The 25,817-nt window shown below is 44.5% G+C and overlaps 1 protein-coding gene across 7 annotated transcripts in view; it reads left to right on the top strand.

Moving 5' to 3' along the window:
* The window catches only part of LOC126470242 (centromere protein J), a 326,728-nt gene that overhangs the window by 230,276 nt on the left and 70,635 nt on the right, over nucleotides 1–25,817 (top strand). For 4 of the 7 annotated variants that reach the window (XM_050097950.1, XM_050097946.1, XM_050097948.1 and 1 more), the window contains one exon: nucleotides 16,288–16,518. The exons of 2 other annotated variants lie outside the window; for them this stretch is intronic. In XM_050097950.1, the coding sequence (XP_049953907.1) occupies nucleotides 16,288–16,518 (231 nt within the window). The remainder of the gene's footprint in view (nucleotides 1–16,287; nucleotides 16,519–25,817) is intronic. One more of the 7 variants, XM_050097945.1, reaches the window with a different exon arrangement.

The raw sequence follows: 25,817 nt of genomic DNA, 5'->3' as shown, positions 1-25,817 counted from the left end.
GCACCTGTCGCACTATGCCTGCTCACGACACTTAGCCAGCAGACTCTAATGTGATTAACATACCCCACAACTGGGAATCCAGCAACATCATTCAGATGTCCCTGTGTGCCCATTACACCATTCACAGCACATCAGGCACCCAACAACAACACCAAATCCAACTTTATTTTCATGATTATAGTAATCCTGCTGTAAATTTCAGTTTTTTGCCTGCTCCCTAGTCTGTCCCCCTCCTCACCCCTGAGCAGCCCATGCCCATGCCCATGCCCATGCTTGATGTCCAGGTACCTGGGTCTTCTGACGACTCAGCCATGAAAGTTGACCTTTGCCTGTCTACGCAGCTACTGCTGCCTCTGCAACTGCTGTGCCTGTCACTGTTCGTAGTGACAGCAATTGTGCACATAGAGCCCGTACAAACTCTACAGCCTTCCGTGTCAGCGGCACCGATGCAGCAACCACCTGTGCCGTTGGAGGAACATCCTATCGTTTTTCGGCAGATGTTCCCAGTGGTTCAAAGGCAAATGTCGGAGTGCAGGTTGTTTGGCACCCTCTGCTATTGCACCACAGCCATCATCGCATCAGCAGCACCAAGGGACAGATCTCCCCCAAGTTGCCACCCAAACCATCACTACGTGGTAACAGTGCATGACTTTGGAGGTGAGAAATGCAGCATTGACGGCATCTTCTTAACCACACTGGGCACATGGTGTGCCACTCACAGCTACACGAGAAAGAGCAGTTCTAAATCTCCTGCCAGTGCACATCTGGCCTAGCTCACTCTCCCATTGCTCGAGTTCTCCGATGGGATGCACCACACATACAGGCTGCCAGAAGACACTAAATTCGCGTGACCTCATACTTGTGACTGTTATTGGCCGACGTGTCCTTTTAAGCAGCTGCAGTTCAGTGTTTCGCCCAAGTCAGTCTATATAAAGAACATGCTACTGAATATTTCTAATATTCAGGACTTACATAAGTGTATCAGCATTCAAGAATATTAGTTACAATCAAGAACATTACTTTCAATGTATACACACTTGACACCACAGAAGAAGCTACAGCACTTCAAATTTTGTATATCTCAGTTGTTAAGTGTAGCTGTTATTAATGTGTCATCTTTTTGTAGATGTCTATTTGTATTTATTAGCCATCTCTGCTACCAACACATTATCAGTGCTTGTCAGTTTGAAAGCAGCCTTATTGTACGTCTCCATTTGGTCACCTGGTAGAATTGTGCCATATCCAAATTTGTGGGATGTTCGGACGTGACAGTGACCCGGTGTTGGACCATGTGGGAACATGAGGGCAGGTGCCCTCAGGGGCTCAGCATTGATTTGCTGGGTACAGGCTTGGCAACCTCGAGGTTCCTGAGCTGGAGACTGGTAAGCACTGCCAATCCCTAATCACCATAAGTTCTGGGCACGCTTTAGCGACCACGTGCGGAGCGGCGGTGGAACTTAGTGCGTCTCCGGGAGCAGGGATCTTGGATCTTGACTTGACAGCCCAGATCGCGAGGACAGGATAAATCTCCATAAAAAAAACCATTAATCTCAAGGTGTGCTGCATGCTGAAGGGATGCATGGCTGTTGTTATGGAACAGTCATTAATGGGTAATCTTTGTGGAACCTGCCACACCTCAGTTGTATAAGGATTACTCAGGCACGCGGGGCTCTGTCTGAGTGGACCCTTATTTCCCTAGCTGCTCTTGGGACCGAGATGGTCCCCCTTTCATATCCAGGAAGGCCTTGTTGGAACATTAATATATCTATAAAACGATTGTGTAATGGCTTGTTGTTGGTCAAAACTAAAGCAGGTAGACCTTCTTAAGAAATTGCAGAAACTGGGTGACCATGGTATCATTGTTGAGATGCACACTTCTCTCAACTCCTGTAAGGGCGTTGTCACATGCTGAGATGACATGGACATTGCAGAACTGGAGCATGAATGGGCATCCCGGGGAATGGTTCAAATGGCTCTGAGCACTATGGGACTCAACTGCTGAGGTTATTAGTCCCCTAGAACTTAGAACTAGTTAAACCTAACTAACCTAAGGACATCACAAACATCCATGCCCGAGGCAGGATTCGAACCTGCGACCGTAGCGGTCTTGTGGTTCCAGACTGCAGCGCCTTTAACCCCACGGCCACTTCGGCCAGCCATCCTGGGGAATAATTGATGTGGAGCAACGAACATGCAGTAATAATGGAGCAACTGAAAAGATTGCCACTGTCACATTCAGTTCTCAGACACTGCCTGAACAACTTATGGTAGATTTCCTTTGACTTAATGTTCAGCCTTACATTCCAAACCCTATGCGATGCTATAAATGCCAGCACACAATAGCTGTGGAGGGGAAGCGATCTGCAAGAACTGTGGAAAAGCCGCTCGTGATGCTGGGACTGACTGCTTATCTCCGGCGATCTGCATCAACTGCTCTCGGAACCACCCGTTCTGCAATCGAGACTGCCCTGTTTTTGCTGAGGAACACAAAATACAGAAGATAAAAGTGAACAAGCAGATCCCCTCTGCCAAAACCAAAAAAGAATATCAGGTGACGAAATCCCTGTCTTTGCCACCTCATATTCTTCCATGGTGCAGAAACCTAGTCCCAAGTCGGACGCTTCAACACAGATGACACCTAGTGTGCCTGTATCCACCACAAGCACCTGTGCTTGAACATGCACATCAAGGGAAAAAGAGTAAGGACAAAGCAATCCAGACAGCTGCACCAGGAAAGATCAACAACAGTTCCGCAGCGAGCATCCAGAGGGTACAAGAAAAGCATAGTGCATTTCAACGCCCCCTTCCCCCTCATCCTCAAAGGGACAGGGTGCAGGGAAAGACTCACGACGTCTGGGTCAAAAGCTGTCCTGAGCACTGTCAGACGTCATTCTTTCCCATCTGACTGTTGGAGGATATCATGGAGTTAGATGCCTTGGGCCCAGGCAGCCTCTCCACTCCCCCTTGCTCTTGAAGTGCTTCACCTCTGTGGTGCCAAGATAGGGGTCAGTTACAACCACACCAATGACATGGGTTCCAGACTCATGTGGAGGAACTGAAACACCTAGTACAGGCACGTTCCTTGTGCTCTTGTTTACAAGAAACTCATTTTAAAGATACAGGGGTCCCTGTGCCACTGGTTATATATGCTATACCGCAAGGATGACTTGTTGTGGGAAAGGGCCAAGGGAGTTGTCGCAGTGTTTATCACTAACGTGCACCGCTCCTCTGCTCTCACCTTGGCTACTGTTGTGCAAGCAGTTGCAGTTCAAATTCATGTGTGTCAAAGGATCACTGTTTGCTCACTGTATTTACCTCCGCAAGATCCACTAGACTCTGAGGCTCCCACGGATCTTATTGCACAACTCCCGTGACCATTTCTCCTCCTAGGAGACTTCAATGCCCGTGCTGTCCTGTCAGGCTCAACAAATACTTGTCCTTGGGGTTGGATTTTGGAAGGCCTCATGACGTCTCACGAGCTGAGCATCCTCAACCCGGGTACTCGCACACATTTCTATACTGCTTCTGGGTCATTCTCAGCCATCGACCTCTCTTTCTGTTCTCCCGCACTCACTAACTCTGTTCAGTGGGAGATCATTGACGACCTTCATTCCAGTGACGACTTCCGAATCTGCTTTCAGCTACTAAATGGCGCACCACCTGAAATTAAGCCCCCAAAATGAATGGTCAGCAGGGCTAAGTGGACGCGTTTCAGCCAGCTGGCTGTGTTCAAACACTGCGACAGTGTCAAAGGATGGGTGGACCACATCACATGAGTGATTCTTCTTGCCACTGACCTCTCGATCCCATGTGGTGCTTCGATGGTATAAATCGGAATTACTGTCTCCTTTTCCCACCCTTGGCGGTTCATCTCCTGCATTGGTGGCCCAGGTCAGGGCTTATGATTGCAGTTCACATCTGCTTCCCTCTGTCTGAACTGTAATCCTTCCCGTTAACACCTCTCCGCGAGGTCCATTCACGTTCACCTCCGTAGTGTACACCTAGGTCACAGATTCTTCTGGACATTTTGCACAGGCCTAAGGACTCCGTTAACCCTGTGGCTCTCCACTGTTACTTCCTCTTGATTCTCAACATGTACCAGGGCCATGAAGAGGTTTACACTGATGGCTCAATGGTTGATGGTCACATAGGATTTGCATATGTTCATGGAGGACATATTGAACAGCACTCCTTGCCTGCTGGCTGCAGTGTATTCAGTGCAAAGCTTGTGGCCATATCTTGTGCACTTAAGTACATGTGTTCCTGTTCTGGTGAGTCATTTCTTCTCTGTTTTGACTCCCTGAGCAGCTTACAAGCTACCGACCAGTGCTACCCTTGCCATCCTTTGGTAGTGAACATCCAGGAGTCCATCTCTGCCCTGGAATGGTCCAGACATTCACTGGTGTTTGTGTGGACCCCAGAACACATCAGAGTCCCTGGCAATGAACTTTCTGACAGGCTGGCGAAACAGGCTATGTGAAAACCACTTCTGGAAATGGGCATCTCCAAAACTGACCAGCGTTCCGTCTCACGCTGCAGGGTTTTTTGGCTTTGGGAGACGGAATGGCATAACAGTACACACAACAAACTGCGTGTCATTAAGGAGACTAAGAATGTGTGGAAGTCTTCCATAGGGTCCTCTCACAGGGAATCATTTGTCCTCTGCCGGCTCTGCGTTGGCCACACATGGCTAATGCATGGTTATCTCCTCTGTTGTGAAGACCCATCTCGGTGTCGGACTGCCCACTTTTAGCTGCTCTGTGGCAGGCTTTTAACTTTCCCAGCACCCTACATTTTGTGTTGGGTGACAATGCCTCAACAGCAGTGTTAGTTTTATGTTTTACTCGTGAGGGTGGGTTTTACCATTTGATCTAAGTTTTAGTGCTTGTCCTTTGTCCCTCTGCGTCCTCCACTGTAGTGCTTTTAGGGTGGAGGTTTTAATGTGTTGCAGAGTGGATGCCTTCTCCTTTTTATTCTCATGGTCAGTCAGCCATGGTAATCTGCTCTCTTGTTTTGATCTCTTCTACATGTTTTTTGTGTGGCTCCATGGTTTTCTTGTCCGATTTTGTCCATTTTAGTGTTTGTTGCCCTTCTGTCATTCTTGTGGTTTACTCCTTTCTTCCAGCTGGTTTTGTATGTCTCACTTATTTTACTCCCACCCTTTTGGAATTATTTTAATCAGAACGAGGGACCGATGACCTAGCAGTTTGGTCCCTCCCCGCCCCTTTTAAACCAACCAACCAACAAAAATATTGTCTACCTTGAGGTCAAATTTGTATGTGATGGTGAAATTATCTTGTCAGGTTTAACAGTTCCAGGTGAAATCAAGTTAATTGCTGGATGTTTTTACTTCAGAGGTAGTCAATGGTCAGTAGTGTGGAAATAAACAGATTGTACAGTATTAGTTGGAGTATGGAGTGGGTCGTCTATGGATTCACTGCAAAAGGTACAGTCAGCCAGTCCTGCAAAGTACTTTTGAATGCATTTCCCCACCAACCAAGGTGGCGCAGCAGTTAGCACACTGGACTCACCTTTAGGAGGACAATGACGATTTAAGTTTTCTCTGCTTTCCGTAAATCACTTCAGACAAATTCCAGGTTAGTTCCTTTGAAAGGGCACGGCTGACTTCCTTCCCCATCCTTCCTTTATCTGATGGGACCGATAACCTTGCTGTTTGGTCCCCTCCCACAAACTGACGAACCAACTAAGTGGTTTTATTTTCTGCATGCATAAATGATCTGGCAGGCAGGGTGAGCAACAATCTGGTGCTGTTTGCTGATGATGCTGTGGTGTACAGGATGGTTTTATCGTCAGTGACTTCAGGAGGATACAAGATGACTTAGACAAAATTCCTAGTTAGTGTGACGAATGGAAGCTAGCTCTAAATGTAGAAAAATTTAAGTTAATGCAGATGAGTAGGAAAAGCAAACAGCATTAGTAGTATGGTACTTGACAATGTCACCTTGATTAAATATCTAGGTGTAACGCTGCAAAGCGATACAAAATGAAACAAGCATGTATAGATTGTAGTCAGAAGGTGAATGTTTGACTTTGGTTTATTCAGAGAATGTTATGAAACTGTGGTTTATCTGTAAAGGGGACCATATAGAGCACACTAGTGCAAACCACTCTTCAGTATTGTTGTACTGCTAAAGTGTTTGTGATTCGTACCAGGTCGGATTGAGGGAAGACATCAAAGCAGTTCAGAGGCAGGTTGCTAGATTTGTTACTGGTAGGTCTGAACAAATGTAAGTATTAAGGAAATGCTTCGGGAACTCAAATGGGAAGGTGAAATTCTTTTTGAGGAACGCTATTGAGAAAAGTTAGAGTACAAGCATTTGACGCTGCCGTCAGTGTACATTTCGTTTAAGGACCATAAAGATAACATAAGAAAAATTAGGACACGTACGGAGGCACATAGAGAGTGGTTTTCCCCCTTACTCTGTTTGTGAGTAGAGCACAAAAGGAAATTACTACTACTACTACTACTACTACTAGCAGTAGTAGTAGTAGTAGTAGTAGTACAGGGCACCCCATGCATCATAAAGTAGCTTGCTGTGTATGTATGTAGACGTAGATGCATATGGGCCAGAGAGGGTGCAACTTCATACTGCAGGTGGGCTCGTACTGCCAAGTTCTTTGTAAATTTTACTCAATATTGTAACCACTGAAATAACATCACTTACCCACTCAACCTGTGAAGTTTCATTTGATTTGTTTTTCTCTTTCTGGATTCTTACTCTTTTTATGTCCGTTCGTGTATAAATAATCCGTGAAATAAAGGTAAACAAATTATTGATATGGATGAGGAGTCAAAATAGTAATTATATGACTTCTCCAGCACCCTAACACTCCGGTTACATTAGGCTTACCCACATGTGTGCATGTCTGACAAATATTTCTTTACCTAACTGCTGCTTCTTGCATTTAATGTCAACAATAACATGCTATTAGTTCAGCTGGATTAGTCCTCAGTTCTTAGGATGGCTAATTGACATTGGAGGCATGGATGGTTAGACACACTGACAGAAAAAAAATTGAAACAGCAAGAAAGAGCTGTAGGACATTGACAAAAGTTGGTAGGCATGTTTCTACTTCTGAAAGATGATATCTTTTTCGCATAGGAGTACTGTGTCACATCAGATTTATTTTAAATACATGCTGAACCGGTTGTGAGCGTTAGTTACATTTGGCATCGGACGTAGTGAAGTGAAGTGACGTTAGTCAAGAATGCCTTAAGATGACAAAGACACCGTTATCAACACCTCACAGAGTTTGAATGAGGTCACGTAATAGGGCTTTGAGAAGCTGGATGTTCCTTATGTGATTATGTAGAAACACTTGGCAGAATTGTAGCCACTGAACACAATTGATGGCAGCAGTGGCCACACGAATGTACGGTCGCAAGAAGATCGGGCTCCAGACGCAATGTGGCACTACCAAAGGGAAGACCGTTGTGTTCAGCATATGGCTCTGGTGCTTCATACTGCATCTATAGGAGTAATTTGAGCAGGAGTTGGCACCACAGTGACACAACAAACTATTACAAATTGGTTACTTTAAGGACAGCTCAGAGACAGATGCCCTGTAGCGTGCATTCCACTGACTCCGAACCACCACCGTTACTGACTTCAACGGTGTCAAGTGAGAACTCGTTGAAGGGCTGGGTGGAGATCTGTTGTGTTTTCTGGTGAAAGCTGGTTCTGCTTTGGTGCAAGTGATGGTCGTGTGTTGTTTAGAATGAGGCAGCTGAGGGCCTGCAACCAGTCTGTTCATGTGCTAGACACATTGGACCTAAATCTGGAGTTAGGGTCTGGGGTGTGATTTCGTATGACAGCAGGAACATTTTCACGGTTATCCTGGGCACCCTGACTGCAAATTTCTATATCAGTCTGGTGCTTTGACCTACTGTGCTGCCATTCGTGAACATTATTCCACCGGGTGTTTTCTAACAGGCTAACACTCGCCCACATACTGCTGTTGTAACCCAACACACTCTACAATGTGTTGACACGTTCCCTTGGCATGCTTGATCACAAGAGCTGTCCCCAGTCGAGCACATATGGGGCACCATCGGGCGACAACTCCAGCGTCGCCCACAAACGGCACTAACTGTACCTGTATTGACCCGACTAAGTGCAACAGCTGTGGAAATCCATCCCACAAACTGACATTTGGTTCCTGTACATTGCAATGCATGTACGTTTGCATACTTTCATTCAACATTCTGGCAGTTAAACCAGTTATCACTGTACCAGCATTCACATCTGAAGTGACTTATCTTGTTCTTACATAAAACTGTTACCTTGCTATGTTAATCACTTAAATATGTTACATAGACAAATTCATTGCTGCAATTTCATCACTCCGCATTAATAATTTGTTGGTTTTACAATTTTTTCCCATCAGTGTAGTTGGTTTATTAGTTAAATGTTCCATTAATCATTTGCATGATTTCTATCAAAATTATGTGAAACAAGCCAATTTACAAGCTGTGTACACACGATTTGTGAGAAACTCTCCATGCTGCTCATTTACAGAATATTACGTGTCACAATATATTAAATTTATTAAAAATATATATATATATATATATCCTACACACGGTAACAGTATTTAGTTAAATATTTTTCTGTGAAATAGGAGGTTGTTGTGGATTGGCAAGACAGCCAACCCACTATGAGAGGAAGCCGAAAGGCACGCGTTTTAGCTCACACAGGCTGGCGTGAGGTCTGGAACAGGTCAAGGAAATGAGACTAACAAAAAACGTACGTAGCTGCTGGAATACTTAACTTTAATCCACAATTGGTGAACATCGCTCTTGACGGTACATGTTTTACAGCATCAATAGTAACTGGTAATGGCGCCTTGCTAGGTCGTAGCAAATGACGTAGCTGAAGGCTATGCTAACTATCGTCTCGGCAAATGAGAGCATATTTTGTCAGTGAACCATCGCTAGCAAAGTCGGCTGTACAACTGGGGTGAGTGGTATGAAGTCTCTCTAGACCTGCCGTGTGGCGGCACTCGGTCTGCAATCACTGATAGTGGCGACACGCGGGTCCAACGTATACTAACGGACCGCGGCCGATTTAAAGGCTACCACCTGGCAAGTGTGGTGTCTGGCGGTGACACCACAGAGGTGTTGTCTAGAAGAAATGATTAAACATTAGATTTAAAATTTGCTTTGCTATCCGTCAGACACCATATGCTACTGGAGAAATGGTCAAAGGAGGGGGTGAAGACTTTTACAGTTCATATTTGTGCTAAAATGTATATCTGGTAATTGAGATATTAGGAAAATTTAATAAATGCTACCCATTTATATTTGTAAAGCTTTTATATTAATGATCAAAACCTTAAATTTATGTCCCCCTGTGGGTTCAGGGGTTAGAAAAGGCCCATGGAATTTCTGCCTGATGTAAGAGGGGACTAAAAGGAGTCTCAAATTTTTCGGCCTATATGTGATGGTCCCCTCTTGGGTTTGACCTCCATATTTCCAAATTCTTCTGAAGAGCGAGCCAGTTCGGAAAGGACACCTCACATGGTGCATTATGTCCATCGTGCATTGAGATCTTTAGCCAGCTTTCTCGCATTGCTGTCCCACTCGTTCTCCATCTCTTTGGCGAGGATACATTCCTGAGTGTGATTTCCACCATGCACTGTGCAGTGTTGCTTTTTACGGAGATGACGACCATGGACTTCCTTGCACCTAATATCCAGCATGGTAGCCAGTCCGTTGTGGTGGGGCAGCCATGTACCCTGTTGGTTGTAGCCCCCTGACAACACAAGGATCGCTCTGCAGATGCCTGTGCCATTAACTCCCCACGTATGCCAAGGGGCATCAGGACTCCCGGTAATGGCCATCCTGCCAGGTGTTCTTTGCTGCGGTTGGGTGGCAGCCGTAGGAAGGTTCCGTGGTCAGAGTCAGTGGCATCAGGGTGGATGACACGCGGTGACCGGCCGTCAGCAGTCTCCAAGCATTCTCGGGCTCAATTCAATGCTCAGAAATACGATCCCAAATCATCCCCCTCCCTGGCCACACCATGGGAGGAGCATAAGGCTCAGGATGGCAGTGACACTTATTCACCCCGGTTCCTAGTTTGTATGAGAGCTGATGGGGAGTCTTTCATGTCGGCAAAGCATCAATTCTTCGTAGAGTATTTAGTGGACAAGTTTGAGGAGGTGGAGGGCTTGTCCAAAATAAGTTCTGGGTCAGTATTGATAAAAATGGCATCCTCTGCCTAGTCACTAAAGTTACTTGCTTGCGACCAGTTGGGGGATGTTTGTTACCATCACACCCCATAAGAGTTTAAATATGGTCCAGGGTATTATTTTCCATAGGGACCGTCTTTTGCAGTCTGATGACGAGCTACGTGCCAATTTAGAGCGTTGAGGTGTTCATTTCATCCGGCGCGTTCATTGGGGTCCAAAGGATAATCAGATTTGTACCGGTGCCTTCGAGGGTAATACATTACTGGAGAAGGTGAAGGTGATGGTCTACCATTGTGATGTCAAGCCCTATATCCCTCCCCCAATGCGGTGCTTTAAGTGCTGGAAGTTCAGCCATATGTCTTCCCACTGTACTTCCAGCCTCACATGTCGAGTTTGTGGACATCCATCACATCCCAATACTCCATGTGCCCCGCCTCCGATCTGTGTCAACTGCGGAGAGCATCATTCACCTTGCTCGCCAGACTGCAGTATCTTACAGAAAGAGCAGAAAATCATGGAATATAAGACCCTGGACCAACTGACCTATACCGAGGCTAAGAGGAAATATGAATGACTCCATCCTGTGCGAATGACTTCCTCATGTGCCACCGCTATGACCATAGCCCCATCATTTCAGCAAATTCCTGTCGGCTCACCGAGCGGTACAACTCCACATTCTCCCTTGCCCATGGGGGGCACCACCCACTTGCCCAAGAGGAAGACCTCTAAGATGAAGGAACTTGCAGTGGCACCTACCCCACCGCAACTTACAAGCTCTGCATCTGAGGGCGAGGTAGAGATTCTGGCATCTGCTGAGGACCTAGATCTCGCCGGGCTCTCAGACTCAATGGATGTCACTCTTACAGGTACTCAGTCTGTGGCAGCAGGTAACCCAGCAGCGTAATCTGCCTCCTTGGTCCCTTCACACCTTTCTCGGCCATGGACAGTGTCATCCTCCAGTGGAACTGCAGCATTTTTTTCCACCATCTTGCTGAGCTCCGACAACTTATTATCCTTCACCCTTTCCTCTGCATTGCTCTTCAAGAAACTTGGTTTCCAGTAATGCGCACCCCTGCCCTCCGTGGCTATTGGGGTTATTATAGAAACCGGGCAGCTTACGAAAAGGTCTCTGGTGGCGTCTTCATCTATGTCCTTCCTTCACTACAAACACCTGTAGAGGCTGTCACTGATCGGGTGTGGACACCACAGACTGTTACTGTCTGCAGTCTGTATCTTCCACTGGATGGTGATGTCCCACAGCATGTCCTGGCTGCGCTGATAGCCCAATTGCCGCCACCTTTTCTGTTACTGGGCGACTTCGACGCCCGTAACCCTCTGTGGGATGGATCAGTGACAACAGGCCGAGGCAGCATCGTTGAACAAGTATTGGCACAGCTTGACCTTTCTCTTTTAAATAATGGTGCCTTCACACATTTCAGTGTGGTGCATGGCATGTACTCAGCCATCGACCTTTCAATTTGCAGCCCTAGCCTATTACCATCTGTCCAATGGAGTGTGCATGACGACTTGTGCGTTAGTGACCACTTTTGGATCTTTCTGTCACTGCTACAGTGTCACTCTTCTGGGCGTCCCTGCAGATGGGCTATGAATAAGGCTGACTGGGACTTGTTCACCTCTATTGCCACTATTGAGCCTCTTTCCAATGATGCCACTGATGCGGTGGTTCACTCGGTCACCACCGGGCATCCCAATTATTATTTCCTGTTCCCTCAGTCGGTCGTCTATCTTCCGGAACGGCGGCCCCATCAGGGTGTATGATCGCAGTTCGCGTCAGAGCTCTTCTCTCTGGGCTTGAGGTTTTCCCTCTTCCACCTGTTTTCCGGACCCCTCTCCGTATACCCCGGTGGTGTGTGGGCCCCCCCCCCCCCCCCCCCCCATGCCTTCGGCTCGATTTGGCACAGGGCCCGAAGGACTCAGTCCCTCCTGAGGCCCTCTGCTGCCACTTTCTTTCAATCCTTGCCGCGTTTCAAGGCTCTGACGTTGTCTATACTGACGGTTCGATGGTTGCCAATCGTGTCGGTTATACTCTTACTCTAGGGGATCATTATCAACAACACTCATTCCCGGATGGCTGCGGTGTTTTCACTGCCGAGCTGGTCGTCATCTCTCACGCCCTAGAGTATATCCGCTCCTGCTCAGGTGAGTCCTTCATTATCTGTAGTGACTCCCTGAGCGGTTTACGAGCTGTCGACCAGTGTTCACCTCGCTCTCATTGGTGATGGCTATCCAGGAGTCCCTTCATACTCTTGGCCATTGCAGCCACCCTGTGGTCTTTGTGTGGACCCCGGGTCATGTCGGCATCCCGGAAAATGAACGTGTTGACACGCTGGCCAAACAGGCTGTCGGTGCACCAGCCTTGGCCTTTCAGAGAGTGACCTAGGGTCAGTTTTGCGGCAGAAGGTCCTTCACACCTGGGGTGAAGAATGGCGCACCCTTCCTTCACCCAACAAACTTTGGGCCATCAAGGAGGCTACCAGTATGTGGCACTCCTCCTTGCGGGTCTCTCGCAAGGATTCTGTTGTCCTCTGCCGGTTGCACATTGGCCACACCTGGATAACACACAGCTATTTATTGTGCTGCGAGAACCCACCTTTATGTTGCTGCGGGTCAGCTTTGACAGTGATCCACATCTTGTTGGACTGCCCACTTTTAACTCTGCTCAGGCAGACATTTGCGCTGCCTGATATGCTTCCTGCACTTTTATCAGATGACGGGTGACGTTGCAATAGCAGATTTAGTTTTCAGTATTATTTGTGCAGGTGGTTTTTATCGCTTCATCTAAGAGTTTGTCCTTTTTTTTTTTTTTTTTTGAGACGGGCCTACTGGGGTTTTTAGTGTGTTTCTTGGTGGTTGGCTTTTCCTTTTTTGTTTCTATGGTCGGCCAACCACTGTCACATGTGATGTGATTGTAATTCCTGTTTTCTGGTCTCTGTCTGTCTTTCTTGCCCCCCCCCCCCGCCTTTCTTGCCCCCCCCCCGCCTTTCTTGCCCCCCCCCCCGCCTTTCTTGCCCCCCCCCGCCGCCTTTCTTGCCCCCCCCCCGCCTTTCTTGCCCCCCCCCGCCTTTCTTGCCCCCCCCCCCCCCGCCTTTCTTGCCCCCCCCCCGCCTTTCTTGCCCCCCCCCCCGCCTTTCTTGCCCCCCCCCCGCCTTTCTTGCCCCCCCCCGCCTTTCTTGCCCCCCCCCCGCCTTTCTTGCCCCCCCCCCCCGCCTTTCTTGCCCCCCCCCCCACCGCGTCTGCCTTGGCCCCCCCCCCCACCGCGTCTGCCTTGGCCCCCCCCCCCACCGCGTCTGCCTTGGCCCCCCCCCCACCGCGTCTGCCTTGGCCCCCCCCCCCCACCGCGTCTGCCTTGCCCCCCCCCCCCCACACCGTCTGCCTTGCCGCCCCCCCCCCCCCCCCCACCGTCTGCCTTGCCCCTTTTAGTCTGGACCCTTCAATCCCACAAACCAACCAACTTAAGTTTATGAATTATTACTCTCATCTTCCTCTGTAACATCCTTCACTTCAATAGTGAGAAACTAGTCTCAAACGTTTATTTCTAAATTTTTTTTTTAAATATCAAATCTTTTAGTTCTCTTAATCTCAACACTACACTACAATGGATTACTAGTTACTATTTGCTGAGCAACCATCTACAGATCTTTAAAAGGAGCAAGAAACAAAAAATTGCATGAGGTTAAACTGACTTGAACAATCCCCACCAAGATACGTTATTTGAAAGTAATGAATGTTAGCCATAGCACTTATGGCAATGGTTTTTTCTATGAACACTGTAGGCTGAAACACCGTCATCTGGTAGTATATCACAGAACTCTGTAAATAAATGAAGAAGACCTATCAGCTCAATGTTAACAATAAAAAATTTTAAGACATTAGTGAATAGGCTAATGCAAATAATGAAAACATGCCATGCTCACTGATACAAATTTCTGATTATACCAAGAAAGTTGTTAGAATGTGCAATTCTGAACTTACGGGGACAAAAGAAACATGTTTTTTCATTAAAAATAAAGGCACTAGACTACTTTAAAAACATGTGGACATGATAAATATGAAATATATGGAAACATACTATGCTAAGTAAGATGTGTATCTGAGAAAAAAAATTTACAGATCATTACAAATTGCAACTAGTTAATATTAAAAATGTAAAGTCCGTCAAGCTTGTTTGTCTCCAGTTGAAGTCAAATGGTTGAAATGGCTCTGAGCACTATGGGACTTAACATCTGAGGTCATCAGTCCACTAGAACTTAGAACTACTTAAACCTAACTAACCTAAGGACATCACACACATCCATGCCCGAGGCAGGATTTGAACCCGTGACCGTAGCGGTCGCGCGGGTCCGGACTGAAGCGCCTAGAATCGCTTGGCCATAGCGGCCGGCCAGTTGAAGTCATCAGAACACAAACTGATGTGTGTACTTGACAGTGCCAATAAAAAATTGCCAGAAGTACTTAGTTCTGAAGTACACAGTCAGACGATGGCCTTCTAGCCTGCAGTGTATGTAGGCATGATCTTTACCACAAGTGGTACATTATCACAAAGATGGTTGTTCAGAACCGAAACTAGTAGTCTGTTTTAAAGTAATGTCAGCTCTTACTATCAAATATTAATATTGAAAGAGAATTGTTTAGTGAGTAATGGGATCCTGGAACAGTAAAAAACTTACATTATCAGGGATGATTTTCCAACAACAATCCTTAGCAGTATAAGGAAAAGAAAGATTGCAACTCACCATAAAGATGACACTTGAGTTGCAGACTGGCACAGCGAAAAGACACTTAGACATTAGCTTTTGGCCAAACACACACACACACACACACACACACACACACACACACAAATGCAAGCACACCTCATGCACACATGACCACAATCACCGACAGCTCAGACTAGAATGCAACTGTCACGTAGAACAGGAGCAGCAATCTGGATGGGGTGGGGGAATGGAAAAGGATAGCAAGGTACGGTTGGGAGAAGAGAAAGAGAAGAGTGCTGTCGGGCAGAGCATACAGGGACTAGACTGCCAACAGGCGCAGCGTCGGGAGAATTTGGGTCAGGGAGGAGGGTGGTGGAAGGGAGGGCGGGAGGATGGGAGAGCAAAAAGGAGAAGAGTGGGGAAGGGGAAAGATGGGTGGGTGCACTGGCAGAGGGCTGCACACAAAGAGGGTGAGCAGATGAGAATAGGGAGGTGGTGATAGGATGGGGGGGGGGGGGGGGGGGGTTGGAAGCTGTTGGGTGCAGAGTTTGGGGACAGTAGGTTACCATAGGTTGAGGCCAGGATAATTTCAGAAGTGGAAAATGTGTTGTCAGAATAACTCCCATATGCACAGTTCCGAAAAGCATGTAGTAGAGGGGAGGATACAGATGGCTCGTGGTGAAGCAGCCATTGAAATCTTGTGTTATGTTCAGCTTTATGTTGTGGCACAGAGTGGTTTTCTACTTTGCTCTTGCCCACACTTTGGCAGTGGCTGTTCACCCTGGTGGACTGGTGGTTGGCATTCATACCAATATAAAAAGCTATGCAATGAGTGCAGCAGAGCTGGTATATGACATGGCTGCTTTCACAGATGGCCTGGCCTCCTGTCACAGGCTTATCATAACCCATCAGATCCTGGGCCACCTATAAAAGCAGCCACATCATATACCACCTCTGCTGCACACATTGCACAGCTTTTTATATTGGTATGACTGTCAACCAGCTGTCCACCAGGATGAATGCCCACTGCCAAACTGTGGCAGAGAGCAAAGTAGACCACCCTGTGAAGCAACATGCTGCTGAACTCACCCATACCTTGCTGTTGTGTGTGTGTGTGTGTGTGTGTGTGTGTGTGTGTGTGTGTGTGTGTGTGTGTGTGTGTGTGTTTGTTTGTTTGTTTGTTTGTTTTCCTTTTCTGAATAATACTTGGGCCAAAAAGTAATGTGCAAGTGTTGTTTCGTTGTGCTTGTTGCAACTCAGCTTGTCTTCTTTATGGTGAGTAGCATCTATCTTTTCCTTATATTTCTGTGTTTTTAATTTCGTTTTCATGACAAATGTCTGTTTTTCTTTTTACCAGAAGAAATTATTTCCTGAGTCAGTGAAATATGGAAGTAATAAAACTAAAGTTATTACTGCTGTGTCATATCAGTCGAGAGATCTTGAAAATGAGGATGGTTGTAATTCTTTAGTAATTCATGAAGTTGTGCCAAGGAAACCACTCCCTTCAGCTGTTGAAGAGGAAACTGAATTCAAGAACACGCAGAAATTTTGTGAAAGTATGCCACTACTGACTTCAGAAAAAGGCAATGTAATTGACTGTCATTACTTTTGGCTTGTCCATATCTTAAATTTAGTATTTCTTTCATTATCATTATGTTGTTGTTGTTGTTGTTGTTGTTGTTGCAAATAAAGCATTGTTTGTGCAAGAGTTATGATGCACATGGAAGTTTTTTATATTGTTTTATCCAGTTTTTTTTCAGTTATACCTCCGTTCCCCCCATGAACCATGGACCTTGTCGTTGGTGGGGAGGCTTGCGTGCCTCAGCGATACAGATGGCCGTACCGTAGGTGCAACCACAACGGAGGGGTATCTGTTGAGAGGCCAGACAAACATGTGGTTCCTGAAGAGGGGCAGCAGCCTTTTCAGTAGTTGCAGGGGCAACAGTCTGGATGATTGACTGATCTGGCCTTGTAACATTAACCAAAACGGCCTTGCTGTGCTGGTACTGCGAACGGCTGAAAGCAAGGGTAAACTACAGCCGTAATTTTTCCTGAGGACAAGCAGCTTTACTGTATGATTAAATGATGATGGCATCCTCTTGGGTAAAATATTCCGGAGGTAAAATAGTCCCCCATTCGGATCTCCGGGCGGGGACTACTCAAGAGGACGTCGTTATCAGGAGAAAGAAAACTGGCATTCTACGGATCGGAGCGTGGAATGTCAGATCCCTTAATCGGGCAGGTAGGTTAGAAAATTTAAAAAGGGAAATGGATAGGTTAAAGTTAGATATAGTGGGAATTAGTGAAGTTCGGTGGCAGGAGGAACAAGACTTTTGGTCAGGTGATTACAGGGTTATAAATACAAAATCAAATAGGGGTAATGCAGGAGTAGGTTTAATAATGAATAAAAAAATAGGAGTGCAGGTTAGCTACTACAAACAGCACAGTGAACGCATTATTGTGGCCAAGATAGACACAAAGCCCATGCCTACTACAGTAGTACAAGTTTATATGCCAACTAGCTCTGCAGATGATGAAGAAATTGATGAAATGTATGACGAGATAAAAGAAATTATTCAGGTAGTGAAGGGAGACGAAAATTTAATAGTCATGGGTGACTGGAATTCGTCAGTAGGAAAAGGGAGAGAAGGAAACATAGTAGGTGAATATGGATTGGGGGGAAGAAATGAAAGAGGAAGCCGCCTTGTAGAATTTTGCACAGAGCATAACTTAATCATAGCTAACACTTGGTTCAAGAATCATGAAAGAAGGTTGTATACCTGGAAGAATCCTGGAGATACTAAAAGGTATCAGATAGATTATATAATGGTAAGACAGAGATTTAGGAACCAGTTTTTAAATTGTAAGACATTTCCAGGGGCATATGTGGATTCTGACCACAATCTATTGGTTATGAACTGCAGACTGAAACTGAAGAAACTGCAAAAAGGTGGGAATTTAAGGAGATGGGACCTGGATAAACTGAAAGAACCAGAGGTTGTACAGAGTTTCAGGGAGAGCATTAGGGAACGATTGACAGGAATGGGGGAAAGAAATACAGTAGAAGAAGAATGGGTAGCTCTGAGGGATGAAGTAGTGAAGGCAGCAGAGGATCAAGTAGGTAAAAAGACGAGGGCTAATAGAAATCCTTGGGTAACAGAAGAAATACTGAATTTAATTGATGAAAGGAGAAAATATAAAAATGCAGTAAATGAAGCAGGCAAAAAGGAATACAAACGTCTCAAAAATGAGATCGACAGGAAGTGCAAAATGGCTAAGCAGGGATGGCTAGAGGACAAATGTAAGGAGGTAGAGGCTTGTCTCACTAGGGGTAAGATAGATACTGCCTACAGGAAAATTAAAGAGACCTTTGGAGAAAAGAGAACCACTTGTATGTATATCAAGAGCTCAGATGGCAACCCAGTTCTAAGCAAAGAAGGGAAGGCAGAAAGGTGGAAGGAGTATATAGAGGGTTTATACAAGGGCGATGTACTTGAGGACAATATTATGGAAATGGAAGAGGATGTAGATGAAGATGAAATGGGAGATAAGATACTGCGTGAAGTGTTTGACAGAGCACTGAAAGACCTGAGTCAAAACAAGGCCCCGGGAGTAGACAACATTCCATTAGAACTACTGATGGCCTTGGGAGAGCCAGTCATGACAAAACTCTTCCATCTGGTGAGCAAGATGTATGAGACAGGCGAAATACCCACAGACTTCAAGAAGAATATAATAATTCCAATCCCAAAGAAAGCAGGTGTTGACAGATGTGAAAATTACCGAACTATCAGTTTAATAAGTCACAGCTGCAAAATACTAACGTGAATTCTTTACAGACAAATGGAAAAACTGGTAGAAGCCGACCTCGGGGAAGATCAGTTTGGATTCCGTAGAAATGTTGGAACACGTGAGGCAATACTAACCTTACGACTTATCTTAGAAGAAAGATTAAGAAAAGGCAAACCTACGTTTCTAGCATTTGTAGACTTAGAGAAAGCTTTTGACAACGTTAACTGGAATACTCTCTTTCAAATTCTGAAGGTGGCAGGGGTGAAATACAGGGAGCGATAGGCTATTTACAATTTGTACAGAAACCAGATGGCAGTTATAAGAGTCGAGGGGCATGAAAGGGAAGCAGTGGTTAGGAAAGGAGTGAGACAGGGTTGTAGCCTCTCCCCGATGTTATTCAATCTGTATATTGAGCAAGCAGTAAAGGAAACAAAAGAAAAATTCGGAGTAGGTATTAAAATTCATGGAGAAGAAGTAAAAACTTTGAGGTTCGCCGATGACATTGTAATTCTGTCAGAGACAGCAAAGGACTTGGAAGACCAGTTGAACAGAATGGACAGTGTCTTGAAAGGAGGATATAAGATGAGCATCAACAAAAGCAAAACAAGGATAATGGAATGTAGTTGAATTACGTCGGGTGACGCTGAGGGAATTAGATTAGGAAATGAGACACTTAAAGTAGTAAAGGAGTTTTGCTATTTGGGGAGCAAAATAACTGATGATGGTCGAAGTAGAGAGGATATAAAATGTAGACTGGCAATGGCAAGGAAATCGTTTCTGAAGAAAAGAAATTTGTTAACATCGAGTATAGATTTAAGTGTCAGGAAGTCGTTTCTGAAAGTATTTGTATGGAGTGTAGCCATGTATGGAAGTGAAACATGGACGATAACCAGTTTGGACAAGAAGAGAATAGAAGCTTTCGAAATGTGGTGCTACAGAAGAATGCTGAAGATAAGGTGGGTAGATCATGTAACTAATGAGGAGGTATTGAATAGGATTGGGGAGAAGAGAAGTTTGTGGCACAACTTGACCAGAAGAAGGGATCGGTTGGTAGGACATGTTCTGAGGCATCAAGGGATCACAAATTTAGCATTGGAGGGCAGCGTGGAGGGTAAAAATCGTAGAGGGAGACCAAGAGATGAATACACTAAGCAGATTCAGAAGGATGTAGGTTGCAGTAGGTACTGGGAGATGAAGAAGCTTGCACAGGATAGAGTAGCATGGAGAGCTGCATCAGACCAGTCTCAGGACTGAAGACCACAACAACAACAACAACAACAACAACAACATACCTCCATTTCAATTTTTTAAGGTCAAACTGTCATAACATATCCAAAACTTACTTAAAGATAAAAATATCAAAATAATACACATTGGAGTAAGAAATTTTGGTATTAAATCAACAACAATAACAAAAACAACACTAATAATAATAATAATAATAATAATAATAATAATATAATTGTTACATAATAACAACCATACAACATAAATATTTGATTTGTTTTACAAACATTATAAATAAATGATGAAGAAGAGAAGGTGATGCTTGTTTCCTATTAGTGGAAACCATCCTGACATTTGCCTAGGATGATTTGGAAAATTGAAGAAAACCCAAATGGTGATGCCTGGAGAGGTAAATAAACCTGTATCATCTTCACACACACAATTTTGAAACTTCAAAGTGCAATTTTAGTTGAATTGGAAATTCAGTTGATTTATCGACTTGCGTCCCCATAAAAATTCCTGTAAGGAATTTATTGTGCCAACAGATGAGCCTTCAGTTTGGATTTGAAAACTTTGTGGTTAGTCGCTAATACTCTTCAGCTCTTCTGAAAGTTGTTGGAAATACGTGTTGTAGAGTGCTGCTGAGTTATTTGTGCACTAGCTAAAGATTTAGTCACAACATAAAGCCACTGACTTGTGTTCAGTTATTGGATGCTACTGTTTCTTTTGTGTAATTTCATACTGTTACAAATGTCAGAAGTGAGTAGATGCACTCTAACCTCAGTCCAAGAATCCTGAAATTTTTTTAGCATTCAACATGAGTTTTGTGAATTCCAACCACATATGAGAATTGTTCCCCTATGTTGCAAATATATTCTTTCTGCATGAAGTAAGTTGCAGTAAAATATTATCCCATGACATCAGGAAGAAAGGGTATGAAAATTAAACAAGTTTGTGAATATCACTGGTGCTGTCTTTGTACAACAATTTAATTGTTTCCAAAGTATCATAAGACTTTTACATCTACAGTTACATATATGCTAAGAAAACCACCCTGTGTGTGGTAAAGAACTCTGTGTGTGGTAAAGAACTCTGTGTATTGCTCTCGTTTTTCCTGCTCCAGTTGCAGATGGTATACAGCAAGAACAACTGTCAGAAAGCCTCCATATGAGCTCAGATTTCTCCAGTTTTACTATCATGGTCATTTTTCAAAGTATGTTATATAGACAGAAGTAACAAATTCCTTGACTCTTCTTTGCATGTATGCTACTGGTATTTTAACATAGACCACACAGTGGTGCACAATGACTCTCTTGTAGCATTTGCACTGAAATTTAATGAGCATCTCCATGAAAGTCCTTGCAACAAGTGTTGTTCATCTGCAGATGTTCCTATATTTCCTACAATTTTCTGGCATTGGGATTTCCATGAGGTTGTTCACAAATGATGGTGATTTATACAGGAACTTCCAGTAGTCTCCATTTATACAGGGTGAGTCACCTAACGTTACCACTGGATATATTTCGTAAACCACATCAAATACTAACGAACAGATTCCACAGACCGAACGTGAGGAGAGGGGCTAGTGTAATTGTTTAATACAAACCATACAAAAATGCACGGAAGTATGTTTTTTAACACAAACCTATGTTTTTTTAAATGGAACCACATTAGTTTTGTTAGCACATCTGAACATATAAACAAATACGTAATCAGTGCTGTTTGTTGCATTGTAAAATGTTAATTACATCCGGAGATATTGTAACCTAAAGTTGACGCTTGAAACATTGTCCTCACTTCATTGCAGGGGCCCAAACAGCTGCAACATACATCGCGTTTCTACAAAATGATCTGCCAACGTTGCTCGAAAATGTCCCACTGGAAACGTGTCAACGTATGTGGTATCAGCATGATGGTGCACCTGCACATTCCGCAAATAACACTAGGCTGACCCTTGACATGAAGTTCGACGGGCGTTTCATAGGACGTGGAGGACGCATAAATTGGCCAGCCCGTTCTCCTGATCTTACACCTCTGGACTTCTTTCTGTGGGGTACGTTAAAGGAGAATGTGTACCGTGATATGCCTACAACCCCAGAGGATATGAAACAATGTATTGTGGCAGCCTGCGGCGACATTACACCAGATGTACTGCGGCGTGTACGACATTCATTACGCCAGCGATTGCAATTGTGTGCAGCAAATGATGGCCACCACATTGAACATCTAGTGGCCTGACATGTCAGGACACACTCTATTCCACTCCGTAATTGAAAACGGAAACCACGTGTGTACGTGTACCTCACCCCTCATGGTAATGTACATGTGCGTCAGTGAAAAAGACCAATAAAAAGGTGTTAGCAAGTCGACGTAATGTGCTGTTCCAGTCTCTTCTGTACCTAACGTCCATCACCGTTCCCTTTGGATCTCTATGTAATTCGGTGCTCTCCGATACACACGATCGAACAGCGGAGGAGTGGTACTCAAGCGTCAACTTTAGGTTACAATATCTCCGGATGTAATTAACATTTTACAATGCAACAAACGGCACTGATTACATATTTGTTTATATGTTCAGATGTGCTAACAAAACTAATGTGGTTCCATTTAAAAAAACATAGGTTTGTGTTAAAAAACATACTTTCGTGCATTTTTTAATGGTTTGTAGTAACCAATTACACAGCCCCTCTCCTCACGTTCGGTCTATGGAATCGATTCATCAGTATTTGATGTGGTTTACGAAGTATATCCAGCAGTAATGTTAGGTGACTCGCCCTGTATATATATTGTGAACAGTAACAGTCCTGTAATATTAACTTGGGACCCATCTGAAGCTATTTTCATGTGTGATTACTTCTCCCCATTAAAACAGTGTGCTGAGTTCTAGAGGCTAGGACATCTTAAATACAGTTACAAACTGGGCACCACGATGTACTTGCTTCTGATACTTGTGCATGGATGGAGTAAGCTATTTCACAGGATACATTTCTTATTTTAATTTTTTTCCATGCTGAATCCTACAGAGATTTTTGGTTTGCAACATTATCATAATACATGAGCATAAAATGGGCTTCTCTTCTCTTTGAACTCATCTGGCTGCTCTCATAACCGCAATACATGAGCATAAAATGGGCTTCTCTTCTCTTTGAACTTGTCTGGCTGCTCTCATAACCATTCCTCCTATATGGTGATTTGTAAATGCACGCCTTTCACTGTGGGCCTGAGTAGCCACTTGCCCTGCAGTACAAGGTGTCAAAAGCCTCCTTTTATCATCACAGCCATATCTAGTGAATGCTGGCCAATGTACATACTTTACCAGTGCAACGACATAATTTACCACTATCAATTCTGCAGTCCTTTCTCACACTGCTCAAAATGAAGTGGTAGATGATCTGCGCTTCAGTGACCCCTTTCTAACCCGGACTCACCTACCAGACAGATCAGTATTTGAACAAAAGTTGCTAAGATGAAAGCTCAGCAAGGAATACTTTATACTGTGTAACCAACTTGTTGTGTTTGAACAACAAACAGTGTGCAGGAATGGGTGATGGGTGGATAATATTACCACCATGAACCACCACACTACTGAACCATACATCCTACAGTCTGTAGGGTAGTTATGAAGCAGCCTGCCCATTTTTGGCATTTGGAATGCTGAATGAGGGCCTACAGTCGACACCAGGCAGTCAGCTCTATGCGGGTTCAAGAGCCTATTATCTGCCCGTGACCTTGCAATTTTACAGGAGAGTAGGTTAAAATATCAACAAATCAGTAAGAGAAAGCAAGAATAGGTTGTAGCAGCAATTCATGAACACCATTAATAGTTCCACAAAGAATTCAGTTGTGTAGAACATTATGGGGCTACCAAGGAGACACAAGAAGGGAGCAGCTGCTGCTGTAAAGTGAAATGGAAGCCTAGATAACAGTGGAAAATTTTGCTATTCTTCCTGCCACCACCATTCAGGATCCACTTTTCTTAGTGTCATTGAGTGCTTGCTGAAAAGGATCATTAGAACTCCATTTTCATTTATGAGAGAGCGTGAATGTGCTTATCCTGGAGATAGGTTTTGATTGCCTTTGTATGATGTGATTCATCACATGCTCACAAGAGGATCACAGCCTGTTGTAGCACCTGGAATGAAGTAAAGCAATCCAGCTCCATGTGGGATAATTTCCCAACTAGTGAAAAGAAGCTATTTTGAGCAACCTCTTGAAAAAAGTTGCTTCTGGTTATTGTAATGTTGCCTTAACCAGCTGCTTGCACAAGAGTTTGGAGCAGATGGTAGACTGTCACCTTGTTTGCTCATCTGGATCTTAAAATCCAGAAAACTGTACAGTTATCTTCAGTGTGGGTGCAGGAGATATTTTCCATTGATAAAGAGGCATTGTTGGAGTTAGCTGTACCTGTATTCCTACACAGGCACCAACCTAATATGTATAACCCTCCTTTCCCCTTTCCACAGCATCAAGAATACCTCAAATGCTGCTAGAAGGCATATTATGTTCACACAGTTCCACAAATACAGCTTCTGAGGAAATATTTCCATCTTTATGTCATCTTTCTTGTTAAAGGTCGAGTTAGTGATGGACTGTCTGATTGCTTTGCACAAGAGAACGTGTTCCTTCAATAACTCTCTTAAGTATGACCGTCATTGTTGTCACTGTTAAGTGTAGTGTCCACTCTAAGAGCCGTCCAGTGTTTTTATTAATAAACAACCTGTCAGTCACAACTAACTGTTTAAAGGATCGGAGAATGAGCAGAGAAGAAAAAGATTTTAAATTCTCAATTGTAATAACTATTCATGGGCTTTCTAGCTGTTCATATTCTGTTTTTAGCTTCCCTGAATTGAAGATAGTGGACACTGTTGTAAATTATAAATGAACAGTAAGTTCCTGGGCCTTAAATTTTATTTTAAGCTTACTGTTATGAGCATAATCAGTGAAAGAGTGAGTGGTTTTCAATTTTTTTTAATGATTAGTAACAGTAAGGTTTTCTGTTGGCTAGATCATCATACTTCAAAAATATTAGATGTGATACATTGCAATGGAATTAGGCCAGGCACCACATGGCATTTAGGACCAGCCCTATTCCCAGCCTTTAACATCAGGCTGTATGTCATGCTTCTGCTATCTGTACCCCACACACATGCATACCAGATGATAGTTAGCCCACAAATGGAGCAACTTTTCACTAATCACCTGTGTGCAGGGATGTCTTTTGCCTTTATTGTGACTCTGATAAATTTTTACGCCATGTCAAGACCTGGTAACCACTTTGCCACTATAATGAGCCCGTAAGGAGTAGTGAACTCTAGAAGTAACTTTGTAAGTATCTTTCATTGTATTTTAGACAAACACCACAAGTTCAGTACACCATCCATGCTCTTTTGGATTCCATTTATCCAAACAATGCCAGGTTGAAGTTGACAGTTTCGTAGAGAAACAGAGATAACATTATACTGGCTATTGCTGTGATGGGGTTGTTACTCATATACACATTTTAAAACTACTGCCAGCTCCCACACCCCACCACCCCCTCCCTCCCCCCACCCTCCCTCCCTCCCTCCCCCCACCACCCCCTCCCTCCCCCAACCACCCCCTCCCTCCCCAACCACCCCCTCCCTCCCCCCACCACCCCCTCCCTCCCCCCCCCAACCACCCCAATCCCCCCACCACCACCCCATGTCTCTAAGGTAAGACATGGACACCAGCCCAGTATTTACCTAGGTGGATGTGGAAAACCACCTAAAATCCTTATCCAGGCTCGTGGTGCACCAACCCCTGTCATTAATCCATGAGGCGGATATGATCTGGGGCCATTGCACCTCCCTGTGTCATGGTCACAAATGCTTTAATGTGTTGCATTAT

Source organism: Schistocerca serialis, chromosome 3, assembly GCF_023864345.2.
Source record: "Schistocerca serialis cubense isolate TAMUIC-IGC-003099 chromosome 3, iqSchSeri2.2, whole genome shotgun sequence".
NCBI classification, from domain to species: domain Eukaryota; kingdom Metazoa; phylum Arthropoda; class Insecta; order Orthoptera; family Acrididae; genus Schistocerca; species Schistocerca serialis.
Note: the sequence above shows the minus strand (reverse complement) of the source record. Positions and strands in the feature narration are given on the sequence as shown.